This window comes from Branchiostoma belcheri, unplaced genomic scaffold (assembly GCF_001625305.1).
Source record: "Branchiostoma belcheri isolate BF01 breed outbred unplaced genomic scaffold, Haploidv18h27 scaffold91, whole genome shotgun sequence".
Classification (NCBI taxonomy): domain Eukaryota; kingdom Metazoa; phylum Chordata; class Leptocardii; order Amphioxiformes; family Branchiostomatidae; genus Branchiostoma; species Branchiostoma belcheri.
Window position 1 is genome coordinate 818,055 of NW_017804587.1, and position 17,604 is coordinate 835,658.

The window sequence follows — 17,604 nt, forward strand, 5'->3', positions numbered from 1 at the left end:
CGGTTTTCAATTTGCCTTGCGCAGGCATACATAAACAAAACACACTGAAGTAACAAAATAATAAAAACCAAATAATAAATAATAACAAAGTTGCAAACGTACTTTGGTAGAATATTGATACATTGCGTAATAGTAATATTAAAGAAATTCAAAACAATACAATAGAACAATTAATATATAGAACTAATAGTAAAGTACATTAAACAATCAATATAAATACAACGAACGTCAATAAGCCCTTCAGATGTTTGCCACGTATTTGCGGTTACAACGCGGACTTCCTTCTCAAAGATAGCTTCCGGGTCTTAGGATTGGAGCCCCTCCTTTCCATAAAGTGCAGATCTCTATCCATGGGAGTGCCCATCACTGTAATAGATCTTTTGAAAGCCGGGGGTCTCCGGGACGATGCCGGGTTGCTCTTGTTCACCGCTGGTTTGGGCCGTGTTGGACGCTCGCGGCAGAAGACCAGGAGGATGAGGAAGAAGACAGACAGGAGAAGGGTGACGTAGTGGAAGGGGACGTACGTGTGGGTGCCCTGTTGGGACAGGAGGCTGGTGTTCGTCTGTGGAAAATAAGAGAGCGGACAATTCACATACTTCCTAAACACAGGTAGATGTGACATGTACATGGCCGAGCCAGGACCCTGGCGGTCGAACTCAGTACGACAGATTTAGCATGTGAAGTTTCTCCACTATACAAAATGGCTAGCCAACCAGGTTATCTCTCTGTATCTGTTATAATCCAAATAATAGCTATAATAGCTTATAGATAACAAAATAACAGCCGAATAACAGCTTATCTCTCTATACATGTAATCTTTTTGTAGAAATTTGGTTGAAATTTCAGGAGATATCAAACATATCTCACCTCGTCGACTACATTACGTCTGGTGGCCGGAGCCGCCCCGCTGTTGGTTTCGTAGATCGTCCTCGCTATGGCCATCTCTTCCTGGGAAATATGCATCTTCCATAACATTGCACAACAGTTTTGTTGGCTTAAAATACGCATAAGTGTAGCATCAAAAATTGATGCTACACTTAATTAGATAAAAAAAAAGCGTCACACATAGACAGGCGCTTTGACAATAGCGTTATTTCCTAGTGACACGTAACCCGATTTTATATATATTTGTAACGTTTATCAATTATATGTTGTTAGATACGAGACAAAACCAAAAGAGCACGCCTTACTTTTGTCAGCGAGATCTCGTCCGTCTCAATTTCGTCAGGGTCGAAAAACCGCCGGCGAAAGACGGGTCTCCTGGCCGCACTGCGCTTTCCCCGCTTTCCCATGGCTCTGGCGATCGGATGAAAGGAAAAAGAAACGTCGAACGTCGGTCTGCCTGAAGCTGGGGTGCCAACAGCGAACAGGGGATGCTCTAAAGCGGCCAGCTGTACTGTACACCTTTAGCGGACCAATTCCCCTGGTGTGTTATCTGCCAAGTTCTACTCTTTCCTGCCGCGTCCGAAGCCTGGTAGCTTCTGCGTCTGCCTTTGTTACCAACAGGGGATGCTATGAAGCGACAAACTGTACTCCTCTAGTCGACCAACTCTTCTGGCATGTTATCTCTCTATTTCTGCTCTAGCTTTCCAGTCGCTTCTGAAGCCTGTTAGATGCCAAGGATCTCCGCTACACAGAGGTCGTCTCGTGAAGTGGCCTACGTGACATAATGAGAGGACGAAGCGCTAGATTCTGAGTCGTCTATTCCAAATGAAGGGATTCTTCTCCCTCCCACAAGTGCCCAAATTCGCCTAATGTACAAATCATGCCACTTATCATTATTGTACCAGACACTGGTCAATTTGTCACTGACAACCGTTTTTGGAAAGTGGTGCCACATCGCATTAAGCCGATATTGTACCCCAGTAGCGCACACACGTACGCCACCTGCCAAGTATTATGTGGCTGTTATGTAATCTCCGAGTAACTTTTTGGTGGCCGCAAAACAGTAACAAATTGGGGAAACAGCAAACAAACAGTTTAACAGTATCAAACTGGCAGAGTAGTATCAATCCATTTGCCACCCGACGGCTGGCGAAAAAAAGATAAAACAATACAAGAAAGAATGAAAGAAAACCCGATAGGAATTCCTAAAACACCTCAATTATAAGCCGCAACCTCTGCTTGGAAAGTAGCTGTGATAGATAGGCTGATGTTTTCTTTTTGTTTGTTTAGTTGTTTGTTTGTGTCGCATAGCCGGTATAAACAGTCTCAGGGAATAATGCACCAGTATTGTACTTAACGACCGGGATTCGAACTCTCGACTTGCAGGGCAAAGGACCCTTTTAAAGGAGAGAAGGCCGACTGGTCCTATAAGGAAACCTATCATCATTAGTGTCCTTGTGGGAGATTTTTATGGACAGTTGTCCTCCTGGTGGCTCCAGCCTGGCACCAGCGTGATTGATGCTGTCTGATAACCTGAACCAGCACGTGGGTAAAACGTACTGCACCCGGCGTGAAACCTGTAATGTATTGTGCATAGCACGATCTTAAGAGGTGCGCGCTCGTGTGTGTGTTGTGTGTGTGTGTGTGTGTGTGTGTGTGTGTGTGTGTGTGTGTGTGTGTGTGTTCACAAAAATTCACAAAAACTCTTTCAAAAATATTGACAGACGTATAATTTCTCTGATTTATTGTTATCAGATAGACTCACATTAGTTAATGACAAAGTTCTAGAAAATCTCAGGACAAAAAGGCCACCATGCACATACAACATGTATTACGGGACATTCCTTGCACGCTTTTCTCAGCAATCAACGAAGTAGTAGAGGAATTCGAAGTCTTTCCTTACAAATCCCATGCGATCAATAGAAAAGACTAGACAATCAATTGTTTTTATGCAGTATTACAATACCTAAATACGTGTATTTTCTGATATTATCTTTATGTGAGGTTAATTCTTTTGTACCCACGTGTCTGTTTATATACTTTACGAAAGTCTCTGTACTTTTGTTGTGTCAGTAAAGTTCTCTGTGAGGAGCCCAGCTTCGCGCTACAAACCGAAATCGTTCTCGCCAAAAAATCTTGACACTTAGACAAACGATACACGCAGTTGTTCTCTTTGTGAAGTCTTACTGCTGATCGTGGATAGGCTCGTACTCTTCCGCATACTCGTAGTTTGTGTCCCGAATCCCCGAGCCTGCAGTACCGGCTTGGTACGCCAGGTGTCAGTCATGGGCCCCTCGATCTTCCACCCGCAGCAGCAGAGCCACATGAGCGACGCCAGGATCAGCCCCAGCATCAGGAACGTGATGACGGAGCTGACGTCAACCGCGGGAACGGCCGTGGGGTGAGGCCCAGGCGACCCGGCCTGTAGAGCAAGACAGATATCATTTTTACTTACGGAAGTACTGTTTTGGGCGGCGCGGGTATAGGTGTGTATGTATCTCGTCCTCACACCGATGATCATACCTCTCAAAAATGTATGATACGCTTAGATGTAACATCGACCGCATCGTTCATTGCCCAAATGACAACTAGCCTCTTCCAGGCTCCGGGAAGCGGCAAACGTTAACTCTTCTCTTAGTGCGGACCAACTCCCCCGGCATGTCATCTGCCTATTTGGCTAATTTATCCATTGGCCAGAGACGGCCCACTCTGGCCAGTGGATACTGCTTGTCCAATTCGATACTGTCTTTTGCCACCCTAGGATCTGCTTTGAGATTGGGCTCGGCGAAGGTCGTCAAAATCGCACCAGCCGAATGGCCTGTAGCCGACAAATACGGGCGGCCGGTTTGAAGTTAATGACAAGCCTGAAAAGGGATTAACGATAGCCAAACATCAGGTAAGGCAGAAGAATGTTAATTGTTGGAGTCATTATAGATTCATTACTCAAATAAATATATAAATAAAGGTCGACTAAAAACCGTGGGAAAGTCAGCGACAAGTGTTAGTGATAAAGTTATACTTTATGTTATTTCGTTTTTTTTAAATATGCTAGTGGTAAACGTAAAATAACTTTGACTATCAGTGGAAGGAGAGGGATTGCATTTCAAATACACATTTAAGTTAAGGGAGCACGCTTCTATTTTGGGTTTCAATTCTAGGCTGTACATTCTTACGCTCAGCGACCGTTTCCAAGAAATAGACATGAATCAAAATACCTGTATATGGAATGGAACAATATCCCTTCAGCTAGAAGACCAAGGAGGTTAAATACTTGTATTTAACCTCCTTGAGAAGACCAACTGAGTTTTGTTTCTTCAACCTCTCTAATTTTGGCAAAATTCACAGAAAAAATTATGTTCATGTCAAAAATAATGCACGAAATTGGAAAGTTTCTCGTAGGATAAAACCAATCGAAGTATTTTACGGTAAAAATGACTGACTTTCACAGAAAGGTACAAACTTTGGGTATACTCGAGTCCATTACAAAGAAAGAAAATCTGCCACGGCGCCTATACAACCCCACAAAGGTCAATTTAAGGCGAACGGCCTCGCGGTCGCACCACTTTCGACTAGGAAACATCACGAGTAACGCTCGAGCCCAAAATCAATTTTCACAACAAATCATCACTTCTAAACACTGATTATCTAATCCGTGCAATGTATTTCTGTAACATGAAGGAGACACGCCGTACCTTTGCCAACATTCTGTCCACAGTCTGTTCTGCTGATGTTGACGTCTTGCAATACAACGGAGACTCTTGTATTCGCGATCGACCGCTTCCTCTAGTCGACAAGGCCAATGACGAAGAAGATGGAGTTGACTACCTTCTTGCTTACATAAAACAGTGGGGGACGTTTTGTTTTGTCTTTTGCTTGTCCACTAGTACTGATAAGGCGGTCATAAAAGGATGTCATCTGTTGTCATTAGTCATTCTCCATACGGTGACAGGAGACGCCGCTTTTTAAAGGCACATAAAGCGATCTCAGGGCAGTAAAACTTGATTTAATATGTTCGACATCAATTTTCTGATCATCTGATCATTTGACCAGGAAGCAAAAAAAAGCGATGTCGCTGACGGAAAACGGTTGCTCGTTTCGCATCGTAGGATGGTTATAGCTAGTTACTGGTGGTACAGAACCAAAAAAAAAAAAATAAAGGGAGTCATCACGTAGCTTGGTATGGGGGATATTTCAAACGCTTCATGTATAAAATGATGAAGAAAATGTGCTAGGAAATGGAATGGCAGTTTTCTTCACCTTCATAGATACAACAGTGGAGTCAGGTACTGAGGGGCTGGTTCTAGAACAACAACCAACAGTTCCGACCCATGATTCAGCGCGCTACAAACTACATATCTCCATGGCGACCACATACTAATACTTCTCCTCAACACCGACTGAAAGAAACTTCGTGAAGCTTCTTAAGTAAGACGTTCAAGGGCAATGGCAATACACAAGGGCAAATGACGTCTCAGACCAAGTAATGGGAGGAGTTGGTTCTAAGAAGAGTGCGGCCATGGCTGGGTTTTTTTCCAGGGAAACTACCGACCGGTCATCGGTAAGCAGTCATTCTAGAGACATCCTCTTCCATGTACAGTCGTGTTGTCCGTGAGTTAGGAATATATACAGAGAAAGCGTAAAATCAGTGATGTTCAAAGCCTAAATGTAATCCCCTTTGCATTATGCATGGGCACGTATAGCTGGATTTATTCGTTAGTTGTAAAATTAGTTGTAAAATTTGACAGCACACACAGTTGAATGTTCGGTTGCCCGGAAGTATTGTTTTTGGGTGGCTGAAATCCCTGATTTTTTGTTTTTGACCCCTTTTGACGACAAAAAACAGACTTCCATCCCTTCACAACAAGACGAGGCCGTTCCCATGGAGATAGACCCTGTCGAGACACCCCCTGGCCAGGACGAGGGGACATCACGTGACCCTGTGACCCTACCTGACCCCAACCTACAGTACTGCCGGGTGTGTGGAGTCTATGTGCCCAACAGTTTCACTTCGGCTTACCAACACTGGATGGGCAAACGGCACCGGCGCAGGGTCAGGTAGGAATAGAAAGACAAACAAATAAACAAACAAATAAACAAGAAATTGGATACGCCAAACTTTCGCGAAGTAGATATGGTTTGCGTTAATTCAATGACGTAACGTGCGCATGCTTCGCTATTGCACCATGGTTTATGTTTCATACTATGATTACACAGTATACATTACCGGCGGAGGTACAACCTGCCAATCAACAGAAACTCAATCTCCGCCCACCCACTTCCGATCTTTACTGCTGCAGGCAAACATACATACAAACCCCCTTAAACCGCCCAAACCAATACTTCCTTCCCAGCTGTAACAAATCTTCCCTACATATCTCGGAAAAATCTCAAATAATGCTGTTTTGTACATCTCATCTCGTTGCCTGATGATACTTAAAGTTCCCATGATTCCAGAGAGATGCAGGAGGGTGACGCAGAGTCTGGTGACGTAGCCGTTGCCACGGCAACCGTCCGGTCAGCATCCGACTCGAGCCTGGTGGTCACCGGACGCCTCAGGGGGAGGAAAAGGCGCCAAAACCAGGAGGAGGCTGAACAACCGTCAGACACGGAGGAGACACCTACTGCGTGAGGACATCCATGTTTTAGTTTGTGCGAAGAAAGAAGATAGAAAGCTATAACGTTTGGGTGTTTATACGAGACGGTACAACTTAAGATATAATATAGCCGCCGCCATTTTGGTTCCAAGGGATGGATGCAGGGATCCAAGTTGGCGACCGCTCATCCGGAATACACAGTCAATAATTAGGACAAGAAAATCACTTATATTCTAGATAAATGAAGGACATGCTCCACAACGAACTTGACGGGTGGAGTCCGGAGTCTTTTTAAATGAATAGCACATTATAATATAATTGAAAGGAGAATACAATACAATAACTTGAATAAGAGCAATAACAACTGAGTTGTTCTTCTAGACCCACCACGAGCAGAAAACAGCCTTCCAAGAGCAAGAGAAAAGGCGGCACCAAGAAAGGCAAACGGAAACGGAAGTCGTCAGAGAGTAACAACTCTACAGAACCTAAACGGGCGAGACTGGACACAGACCAGGCAGATTCCGACAGCCAGCGGAAAGGTAGTGTACAACATAGTACAATATACTAGGCTAGCAGTGTATGTATAGTACGGTAGTATTGGCTCAACAACAAGACGGGCTAGAGCGTTTGTATGTTTTTCATCCAGAGTAGCAAAGACTGGTAGTGGGTGGCCGGGGATTGGGCTTCGGTTGATTCACAGGGTTGTGACAGCCATGATCATACAAAAGAGTTGCTGTACATTCACAAAACCCCAAAACGCTTACTTCCCGAAATTTAATTCTGAAATGTCTTTCTTGTTGACGCTGTGGCCTACAGATTTCCCTAAAAATGAGGGACCCAATAGCAGCAGAAGTTTCCCGTCATACACGGATCTCTCGCCATTGGCTGGATCAAGTCACGTGACGGCCCCGCCCCTCCCTCCGGATGACGTCACGCACGTCATCTTCGTGGATTTGGACAACTGGAGCCACTTTTTCCAGAAACTGCCACACGAGCTACCAAGGTGACTCCAGGGACTTGAAAACTATGTTCAAATTGTATAATATATGTCACTCTAATACCAATAGCTTTAATGAACGTTTACAGTTAGATGTGCAAAAGTTAGGTGTAACCATACCTCCATGGTGTAACAGGTCGTTCGGTGTTATACTGTATACTAAGTAGCCAGCTGCCGCCGCGCCGCGTACCTGCGGCGATGGTCTGTTATACCGGCTATACAGATACAGATTATCAGGGCCAAGATACTACTATACTGTTAGTATCTAACTTAATTGTAATATTTGGAACAGAATTAATCCCACTTGAGTCGTCAAATTTGAGCCAATCATCTACCCTCTTCTGGCAGCGGTTCGTTCGTGTACGGATTCGCGGGTGGTAGTACCACCTGGCGGGAGCCTAAGAACTGCAGCGCGCTGACGGCTCTCAAACGGAACGGCTGTTTCTACAAGCATCCGTCCTGCGGCAGGTGGAAGGACGCGGCTGACTTCGCCATCTGTGTGCACGTGAGTTACCTTCTGGTGGTCTCAGTTGCGTTGCATCGAAGCAAACAATTGTAACACCATAAATAGCCTCTACCAGGCTTCGCCGTAGGTGGCTGGAAAGAGCAGAAATGGCCAGAAATTGGTCAAATAGAGAGAGAGATAACATGCCTGGAGCTCTCTCTATTTCGCAATTTTCTCCTCTTTCCAGCCGCCTCCCCCAACGTTCGAATCCGCGATCCGGCATTCGAATGTTCGATGATAAAGCGGCGCAAGCGAACGTACCGTGGCCGACAAGTACAAAATTTTACACCGCAACTTTTGGTGTTTTACACCGCAACTTTTGGTGTTTTACACTGCAACTTTGGGTGTTTTACACTGCAACTTTTTCTGTGTTTTACACTGCAACTTTTGCTGTGTTTTACACTGCAACTTTTGCTGTGTTTTACACTGCAACTTTTGGTGTTTTACACTGCAACTTTTGGTGTTTTACACTGCAACTTTTGCTGTGTTTTATACTGCAACTTTTGCTGTGTGGAAAACTTACACCCCTCCCCTTTTATAATGAACGGTCCCCCTGTCAGGTCAAAGGTGACAAAGATGGCGGCGGCCTGAGAGTCACAGTGTCGTGCTGTGACTGAGTGTGAGACATCAACAGAATGGGATCTTAAGAAATTGATCAAGCTGTGAATAAATTGATGATTTATAATTCTGTCTGTTCTTCTTTGTGTTCTAACTTTACTATACTTACACAACACTGTATTGCCTCCATGATGACAGTTTATAAATTAGTGATTGACTAATTAACATTGATTAGATGTCTTATTAACTATAAATATTGTATACAATATTATTCTACATTTGTATACGAGCGATCGCTGTTTTTGTTTACATTATACGCATGCAAATTATTTGAAGACATATGCAAATTCTTGGTAGGCAAATCAGCGAACTGGCACCCACTTTTTGTCTACGGTGACGTCATGGCGATCGCTCGTATTGTTCCCTAATGATCGATAACTTACCTGAGTCAAGAGTCAACACTTCATAATTGAAAATAAGTCTTTATTGCTTCATAGTACCAAGTGGTGCCACATTTGACTCCCATAGGCCCAATATTTACTCATCAAATTATTAGCGACCTTGCGAGTCCGAATTCTCTAGCTAGAAAATGTCACGTGACTCAAAGGCCTTTAGAAAAAAACTAACGTCACAACGTAGCCAAGCTTTTCCTCTAAAAAACTTATGCACGAAAAGGATAACTCAGTCGACGTAGTTTGCATGCCATCGTTGTCACCTTTGACCTGACAGGGGGACCGTCCATCATAAAAGGGGAGGGGTGTAAGTTTTCCACACAGCAAAAGTTGCAGTGTAAAACACAGCAAACGTTGCAGTGTAAAACACAGCAAAAGTTGCAGTGTAAAACACCAAAAGTTGCAGTGTAAAACACCAAAAGTTGCGGTGTAAAACACCAAAAGTTGCGGTGTAAAATTTTGTTCTTGTCGGCCACGGTACGAACGCGTTCAAATTATTCTATGGAACATTATTTGGAAGCCCGTTTGGATAACCAAATGGATGCCCGCGCTGTACCGTTAGTACACAGGCCGGAACATCCGCATATCGGACGTTATCGCGTCCCAGGTATGACATAAGGGATCCAACTCTAGTTATCGCACGGACTGGGAAATCCGTATTGAACGTTTAATGAATGAATGAATGAAGACCTTTATTGTACATTTTGCCCCACTGGGCTAAAGACAGGTCACATATTGACAAAGTACATCATCAATGTTGATAATAAAACGGCTATAGTACACAAGTACGTTCAACTTCCTCTCGCTTTCTGGTAATCTTATAAATGTAGTTGGCTGTATGAGTAGTTAGAGCTGGTTTGTTAAAGACTACAAGGAATATAAATTTCATGGTTACTAGTATTAGTAGTATTGCACGACCCAGATATGACATTTTACTCTCTCGCCCACTCACCCAGGCCGGTAAACTAGACGAAAGGCTGTCCAAAGACATCCCCTTCACCGTGCTGTCGGGAGACAAGGGCTTCTACGAGCTCGCGCACCAGCTGCGCATGTCCAGCCGCCGGGCACACATCGTCAACCCGCATGCGCACGACATGGACATGGTACTGGGCATGCTCAACAGCATCGGGGAGACCTAACCTGTAGTAATACCCTGTGCCGACGGGTGGCGCTTTTACTACATGTTCACGAGGGCGGGAAATGATGAAAAATGTCCTACAACAAAACACATTGAACATTCTGAACAACCCGTAGTCCCTAGACTTTGTTGTGGGATCATTAGAGGCCAAATCTTTAGGGAAGAAGTCGAATTAAAGTGGAAAACTACTAGTATCTACAGAAATATGTTTTCTCGCAATTGTGTTACTTAGCCTCTACCAGGCTTCATAGGTGGCTGGGAAGAGTAGAAATTGGCTGAATGGACTGATACTCAAGTAGCATGCCATTGGAGTTATTCCACTATTAGAAAGAGCACAGTTTTGTAGCTTCCGAGCTGTACTCCTTTAGCAGACCCAATCCCCTGGCATGTTATCTTTCTATTGAGCCAATTTCTACTCTTTCCAGCCGCATCTGTAGCCTGATAGAGGCTACCGGTTTCTTACACTCATTACGTCGTAAGATTAACAAGACGGGATTGAATGACTCCAACTCCCCTGGCATGTTATCTGTCTAATGTCCAATTTCTGCTCTTTCGCGCGGCTCCTGAAGCCTCATAGAGGCCACCGTACTTCTACAATATACAAGCTACAATATAGCTAGCTTATGTTACACCTCGCAAAGTGACATAACGACGTTTTTGTAGTTACACGTCGCAGGGTTAACGAGAAGGGGATGAAGGATTGCGGCGACGCTTTGCTGATTTTATAGGTGGAAAATCCGTCAACTTCAGCACAATCTGAGTCTTTATACGGGGATTAGTTTCACTAAACTGTCACACGGAATTTAGAGGCCAAAGCCGCCTGTAAACCCGCAACAATCGCGATTTTACAATCTGGAACATTCTCTCTCTAACCGACTTAAAGTTCCGCGGAAGCCTTCTGACAAAGGGGGAAAATTGGACTTTTCAATCTGAACTTCCGCGAGGTTCACACGCGTATTGTGTTGGCGTTTCGCGCTCTCACAGGGTCTTAGATTGTAGAACGTCAATCCCTATTCCCTCCAAGCAGAGGTGAGAGGGAGAGAACGTAGGATATTCCGACATGGCTAGCTAAGGGAGGCGAGGGAAATGTGCCTCCCTTAGCTAGCCATGTCGGAATATCCTACGTTCTCTCCCTCTCACCTCTGCTTGGAGAGTAAATCCCTAGCCTCCTGTACAGGGTGGGAGTTTTGATACTGCGTTTTGTAGAGTTCTCCGTGGCGGGTACAAACCTTCTCTGGTCGACTGGTTGTAGGATGGCCGGCAATTAAAAGAACGCGTTAAAAACTCTACAAAACGCAGTGTCAAAACTCCCACCCGCCCGGAGGCCTGCACAAGAGTCACGTAAATCCCCGTGAATTTTCTGGGGGCGTCTGGCGGGAGTTTTAGGTTGATCCTGTTTAATGTTTCCAATGGGTTAACAGGTGTCAAGTGGTGACTAACGCAAAGACCGGGTGACATTTACTCTCCAAGCAGAGGTTGGTGAGGATGATCGTCACCTTTCTATATTTGCCCCGTTTTCTTCATTCTGGTGGGGGTAGCGAAAGACAAAACGGGGGATCTATAGAAAGGTAACGACCTTCCCCACAAACCTCTGCTTGGAGAGTAGTGACACTATCGGCTGTACCATTGTTTTGTAAAACTACAAACTGAAATCAAGCAAAATACCAGGAAAAAGCGTATCAAAATCAATGCCAACAACAATAGTTACAACATAGTTATAGTTTATTGACACAACAAAAGTACAGTGACCGGCAAAGTTTTGTAAGGTCTTCTACTACAACTCATACCTGCAAACAAACGAGTGGATAGTAATGAACTTACATATAAACAGGGGGATACAAATTTCAGAAATGAACTCACGTGCAGATACTTCTTTGCAGTAGATAACCTTTCCAACGTACCAGAAGTGTTTTTCTTTATCCCCTTGGCTTGAGATTTTTGGAACAGTCCTGAGTGTAACAGCTGGTAGGCGACGTCATCAGGTGACGTCATGAGACCGTTGCTGGGGACATTCCGTCAGACGACTGTGAAATTAACATCTTTTCTACCGGCTTTAATTACAGGATCGTTTTACGTTAGTTGGTGAATTCGGCTCAACTGCCCCCTGGCGGCTTCCTTCCCAACTGCAGCTTACACGTAATAGTATACTACTATACAGTACTATAGTAGGATCCATGTTGCCTCGGCAAATGTTGTGTTGTATGTTTATAACATCATATTAAGTTCTCCAAGCAGATCTTTTGGTGGCTGGAAGACCAGACAGTATCAAATCGGCAAGACAGTAATAGATTAGGGCTAGTGGTTGGCAGGGCAGCATGCCTTTGGCTGGCATTAAAAAAAAACAGTCAAGCCAGATAAAAACGCCTAAAACGCATAGAAGCCGAAGCCTTCAACCTCTACTTGGAGAGTAACAGTAACAGTTCCAGTGTATAGTATAGTAGAGGGGATTCGTTCCTCAAGGGCCCTTAAACTACAGACATCTCGCACACGCAGTCGTCCCTCAGTAAGACATCTGGAGCGGCATGCATGGTTCCCGTTTAGAACTTTTATTCAGACTGTCACACGACCGGTTTCACCTGTGTGGCTTCTTCAAGTGTACAAAAGGTTGTACAGTAACAGTTACAGTGATCATATACCTGCAAGACGGCATCAAATCGGCCCTACAGAGTGGAGAAAAACAGCAACAGTTCCAGTGATGTTGACTGCGCCCTCCCTCGCTCCAGGGCGCGTTGCCCCGGCAACCACAGACGACGCTAATTTATTTACGGTGTCAATGGAGGGAAAACAAATCAAATTGCCGTGAGACAGGGCCGACTATGCAGGAAAGCGGGAGCACTTTGTTCCTAGATTCCGGAGGGAGGCCCCAGAAATGTTTTTCTCTCGTCCAAACCACGAAATACATGTGCATCCATCTTGAGCAGTCGCTTGAGGCTCACATTGGGGTTTTGTGGTGTCTTAGAAAGGCAGAACGGGATCACAGAAGAAATTTAAAGGGAACGGAAGAAACATGTAAAAACATGATAATGGTGCTTAAAAATCGATGAGAATTAAAGAGATATTTCTATAAAAACGGATACCAAAAATTTCCCTTCTCTTTGAAGGTTTTTAAAGCGTGTTGTCGAATTAAAAATCACGACAAATAACTTTAATTGAAACAAACTATTAAAGCTATGTGCACTTCATATTCCTATCTTGCCCCCTTTTTACTTCTGACTCGTAGCGGTCCTTCGCTCTTTTATATGCATTTTTCCAAACACGAGAACCCCCATGCGCGCCCTCTTGAGGCCTCCAGTCGCGTCCTAGGCGGTTACGTTCATACCGGAGTGAGCAGGCAGTGCTCGGGACCTCCCGCTCTCTCCAGGCCGCCCGCCGCCTTCCTGTGTCACCTGGCGACCATGATTACACACCTATCAGTCATCCCATCTCTACATCTCAACCAGATAGGGCCCGAACGTCAGTCATGGATACAGAAGACAGCGGGGCAGTCGTTTTGGAGGACCGCTAGCCTGTGAATACGCGTGTGGCTTGCTTGCCTTTAATACTGTGTTGACCTACTTTAGGATTCCTCTCCATCCAACACGACTACTTGAGAAGCTCTGTCAACACATGAGAACGGACTTGACCGTGATCTGGACTTAGCAAGGCCATCACCAAACCAGAAACCGACAAGGAAAAACTGTGGACGCTCTCTTGATAGGACGTCCGGAGCGGTGTTCGCTGAGCTAAGGGTTTGTGTTCTACGATACGACAAATCTGTACGTATGTGTACAACCAGCACCGCTGTTACCTAGCGTTAGTGAGGTCATTGTAGGAACATCTGTTCGTGGAAATATTTTACACTGGCAACGTTTCCAAGGCAAAGACGATCTAGAATACGAAAACAATGTACAGGACTGGAAGGGCATTTTGAGGTCGAGGTCAGTGATACAATGCCAAGAGGACAACTCCATTATTTTAGATCCAGAACGATCCTCTGGGTGCTGTGAAAAAAATTCTGTCATTCAAAAACGTGGCAGGACAGCTACTGTCAAGTAGGAACTTTAAATTTGGAGTACAAGGCTCATAATGAATTAAGGTAAGTCACTTTCGTGATATTCTTTTACGATATATATTCTTCATATAACAACGCAAAGGCTCCGTTTGTTCTTGCACTAAACGTGTTTGCATATTACATGGGCATAAGTGGTTGGTATAACCTGGATCTTTCACGACATAAAAGAGAATGTCATTGAAGAAAAAATGTCGTTCTTTTCATCATGTCATGGTAAAATTAATCGCTACAACACCGTCCTTAAAACCAGATTATTACGACGTTTCGGGGATCATGAAGATCATAGGAGAACTTAGCCTCCACCAGGCCTTCCTATGGGGGTACGGATTGTAGAATTCGGCAAAAAAGGGAAGAATAATTGGCCTTGAAGGTTTATTTATAATCTTCAAGCAGATCTTTTGGTGGCTGCAAATCAGTATGAAATTGACCAGGCTGTATCCATTTGCCAACAATTTTATTATGATCCATGCTTCCATGATTTCTTGAGTGGTGTAGGTAAAATTTGTCTGGTGCAGGTAATTTCAATGTTACCTGTCCCAGCATGCAGAAAGATGATTTCGAAACTAGGCTGGGTGCCACTATTTGTATATCGGGGCTCCCATACTGGCACCCTGTATTTTCAAGGAGCGAGTATGGGAGCCCCGATATTCAAATAGGATGACACCCAAGCAGATTCTGTCGGGTAAGGAAAGTCTATATAGGCCGCCTGTATCCATTGGCCTCCTGTATTAAAACATTGGCCGCCCTATTACAGATCATTACAGGATACCAGTGGATACAGGCAGCTAATATAGACTCCCCTTGCCACACAGAATCTGCTTGGAGATTAACCCAGGCTATTTTGAGACTTGTATACTGAGGAAAATTGTACAGAAAGGCGTCGCCACCAGATGCGTAGAGTTTGCCTCCCCTATTTTCAGCAAACGGTCAGGCGATATATGAAGGACTTGATGGCGGTTATAAAGTGACGGCCTGTTTGATCTCTTCGTAAATTAAGGAGTAATGACGTAAAAAACAAAGCTATTAACGACCAGTGTTTGTTTGGAACAACATCGCTGAAGGAGGCGCCATAAAACTACGTGCGGAATATGTTGCATCATAGGTAAACTACGTGCTGCTTTCATTCCATTTCCATAAGTAACTCCAATGTCAAGGACTGTTACTCTTAAGCTTCTCGTTTGCATGGAAAATAACGGATTTTTAAAGAAAAAAACTTCTCAATTCCCCTTTCAATGTTATCTGTCTATTTGGCCAATTCCTACCCTTTCCAGTCGCTTCTGAAGAGGGTGTAAGTACTATGGTTTTACTGGCAAACAAAAAAAAAATGTTTCATTGAGATGCGTTTAAACATTCGTTGAATATTCTGCTGAGAGTCTGCTCCATTTATCGAAAGACTGAAGTCGACAAACGCCACTAAAGAAAAAGCCACAGTTCTGGTTGGTTATATACATCAGAGTTGTAACATCTGTAGCCTCTACCAGGCTTCAAAAGCGGTTGGAAAGAGTACATATTCTCCAAATAGACCAACATACCAGGGGAGTCGGTCCGCTAAAGGAGTACAGTTTGCCGGTATAACTACTCTGGCATGTTATCTATCTGTTTGGCCAGTTTCTATAATCTCCAAGCAGATCATACGGTGGCAAGGCAGTATACATTGGCCAGAGGAATGTCCATTAGCCAATGGTCACTTCTGCTTTTAGATCAAGTTTCTACTCTATCCAGCCGCTTCTGAAGCCTGGTAGAAGCTAGCAGAAAAATGGCCTTTACTTCGTTCCCACGGTTATCGTCCAATTTTCCGGCGGTTGGTTGAATTAGGGGTACCGGAGTCTCTGTTCGTTCGACTGTACCGAAGGACATGCCATTTGCGTCATTCAATATGGATGGTTTGACGGCCGAACATTTCACCAATCCGTCGCAATTTCTACCTGACAGGCTTATATACATGTCAAGTGGAAACCGTCGTACCGCGTGCACACAATACACCCACAAATTTTGGAAGAGGTGGTTCACAAAAGAGAAGTCAAACCCTTCAGACATAGTTTTAAACATAGCTATAGTTATAGACAATTACATTGTGTTATGTAGATTTTGAAGTTATTTTGTACCCTGTTTCAATGTTCTTTTATCTTTGTTATTTGCAATTAGACTTCGGGCAGGACTTTGCCATAAACTTATCATTAATATTCAAGAAATGAAAGCTCGCGCCCTGGGTGAGAGATTCTCAGACATAACACCCCCGCCCAGTGCGCCCAACCCACACTCTCTCACTCTTAAGTACCGTCTTTATTCCGGTGGTGAGAAATATTCCAGAGCAAAAATCATAACATCGGCACAGGTGAAACAACACCGGCACGCCGTGTTTATGTCAGCATTTTTGCCACTTGACTACCAGGGGCGGTACGTTAATCATACTGGGGGCGTCATGCGGTAACAGCCACATGATATGCGAGCAAATAAAATGCTACGGAAGTATTATTTCGGGTTGCGCAGGCTTAGGGGGAGTTCGTATGCATCTTGTTATGAGCAGGGAGGATCGGAAGCGAGTGGGTGGGTGGGTGGAGTTTTGGTTTCAGTTGATTGATAGGGTTGTGACCCAGTACGCCCTGTATAGTAGGGTCAATGTAACAGAGGGCATATTCTGTAGTATTAATGAACAGTCCCACCTGCCAGATGCGATTTATTGAAAAATGGACGTTCCTTTTAGTAGCTAGACTCCACAACAGTACAATGGTTTTGTTATGTCTCTCCTGATATAATTTCATAATCATTGGTAAAGCTGTCTTTTGTTTCCCAAACCTGTTTTGCGGCTGCGTGTCAATTTAAGTTTGTTTGTCCCGTTTGAAGCACGAAAAACCTATTACATCACAATTACGCTGTACCAAACAAGTACAGAAGTGGTTTGAAGTGTTTACCGACTGCTGTAAGGTAATTTGGTCGGCGCGATCGCTGGCGAGTACAATCACGGGATAAGGAAGCAGTACGACATTGAAACCTAGCCTCAAGGCTTCAGAAGAGGCTGGACAAAGTAGATATTGGCCAAATAGACAAGCCTCTACCAGGCTTCAGAGGCGGCTGGAAAGAGTAGAAATTGGCCAAATAAAGGAGTTGAGTTCAGAGTTGGAAAATGTACTCCCTTAGCGGACCAACTCCCCTGGCATGTTATCTGTCTGTTTGACCGATTTCTACTCTTTTCAGCCACCTCTGAAGCCTGTAGATGCAACGTAAACCGTAGTTGAAAAGCAATCGGTTATCCTTAGATACAACTTGGCACGATGTAGTACCATTTTCCCTCTGTGCATTTTGAGTTGATGTTGGATGTGTAACTGTGCGATATCCGTATTTTACAACCAATGTCGTAAAATTGAAGTTGAAGTGGAAGCGCCATGAGCCATCAGAATAAAATCTCAGCAAAAGAACGGTAATG

At 44.2% G+C, this 17,604-nt stretch overlaps 2 protein-coding genes across 2 annotated transcripts; one reads left to right on the forward strand and one right to left on the reverse strand.

The window, feature by feature from the left end:
• Positions 1-1,562, reverse strand: LOC109488022. The gene is made up of 3 exons (XM_019792162.1): positions 1,191-1,562; positions 868-948; positions 1-562 (listed from the first exon to the last, which is right to left on the reverse strand). The coding sequence occupies exons 1-3, from the start codon at positions 1,290-1,292 to the stop codon at positions 266-268; spliced, it is 480 nt and encodes a 159-aa protein (XP_019647721.1). The 5' UTR covers positions 1,293-1,562; the 3' UTR covers positions 1-265.
• A 3,730-nt stretch (positions 1,563-5,292) lies between these two features.
• Positions 5,293-10,282, forward strand: LOC109488096. Its single transcript, XM_019792248.1, has 7 exons — positions 5,293-5,443; positions 5,729-5,940; positions 6,340-6,510; positions 6,861-7,018; positions 7,296-7,482; positions 7,825-7,981; positions 9,948-10,282. Exons 1-7 carry the CDS (start codon positions 5,369-5,371, stop codon positions 10,128-10,130), a joined length of 1,143 nt encoding a protein of 380 aa, XP_019647807.1. The 5' UTR covers positions 5,293-5,368; the 3' UTR covers positions 10,131-10,282.
• The last annotated feature ends 7,322 nt before the right edge of the window (positions 10,283-17,604 follow it).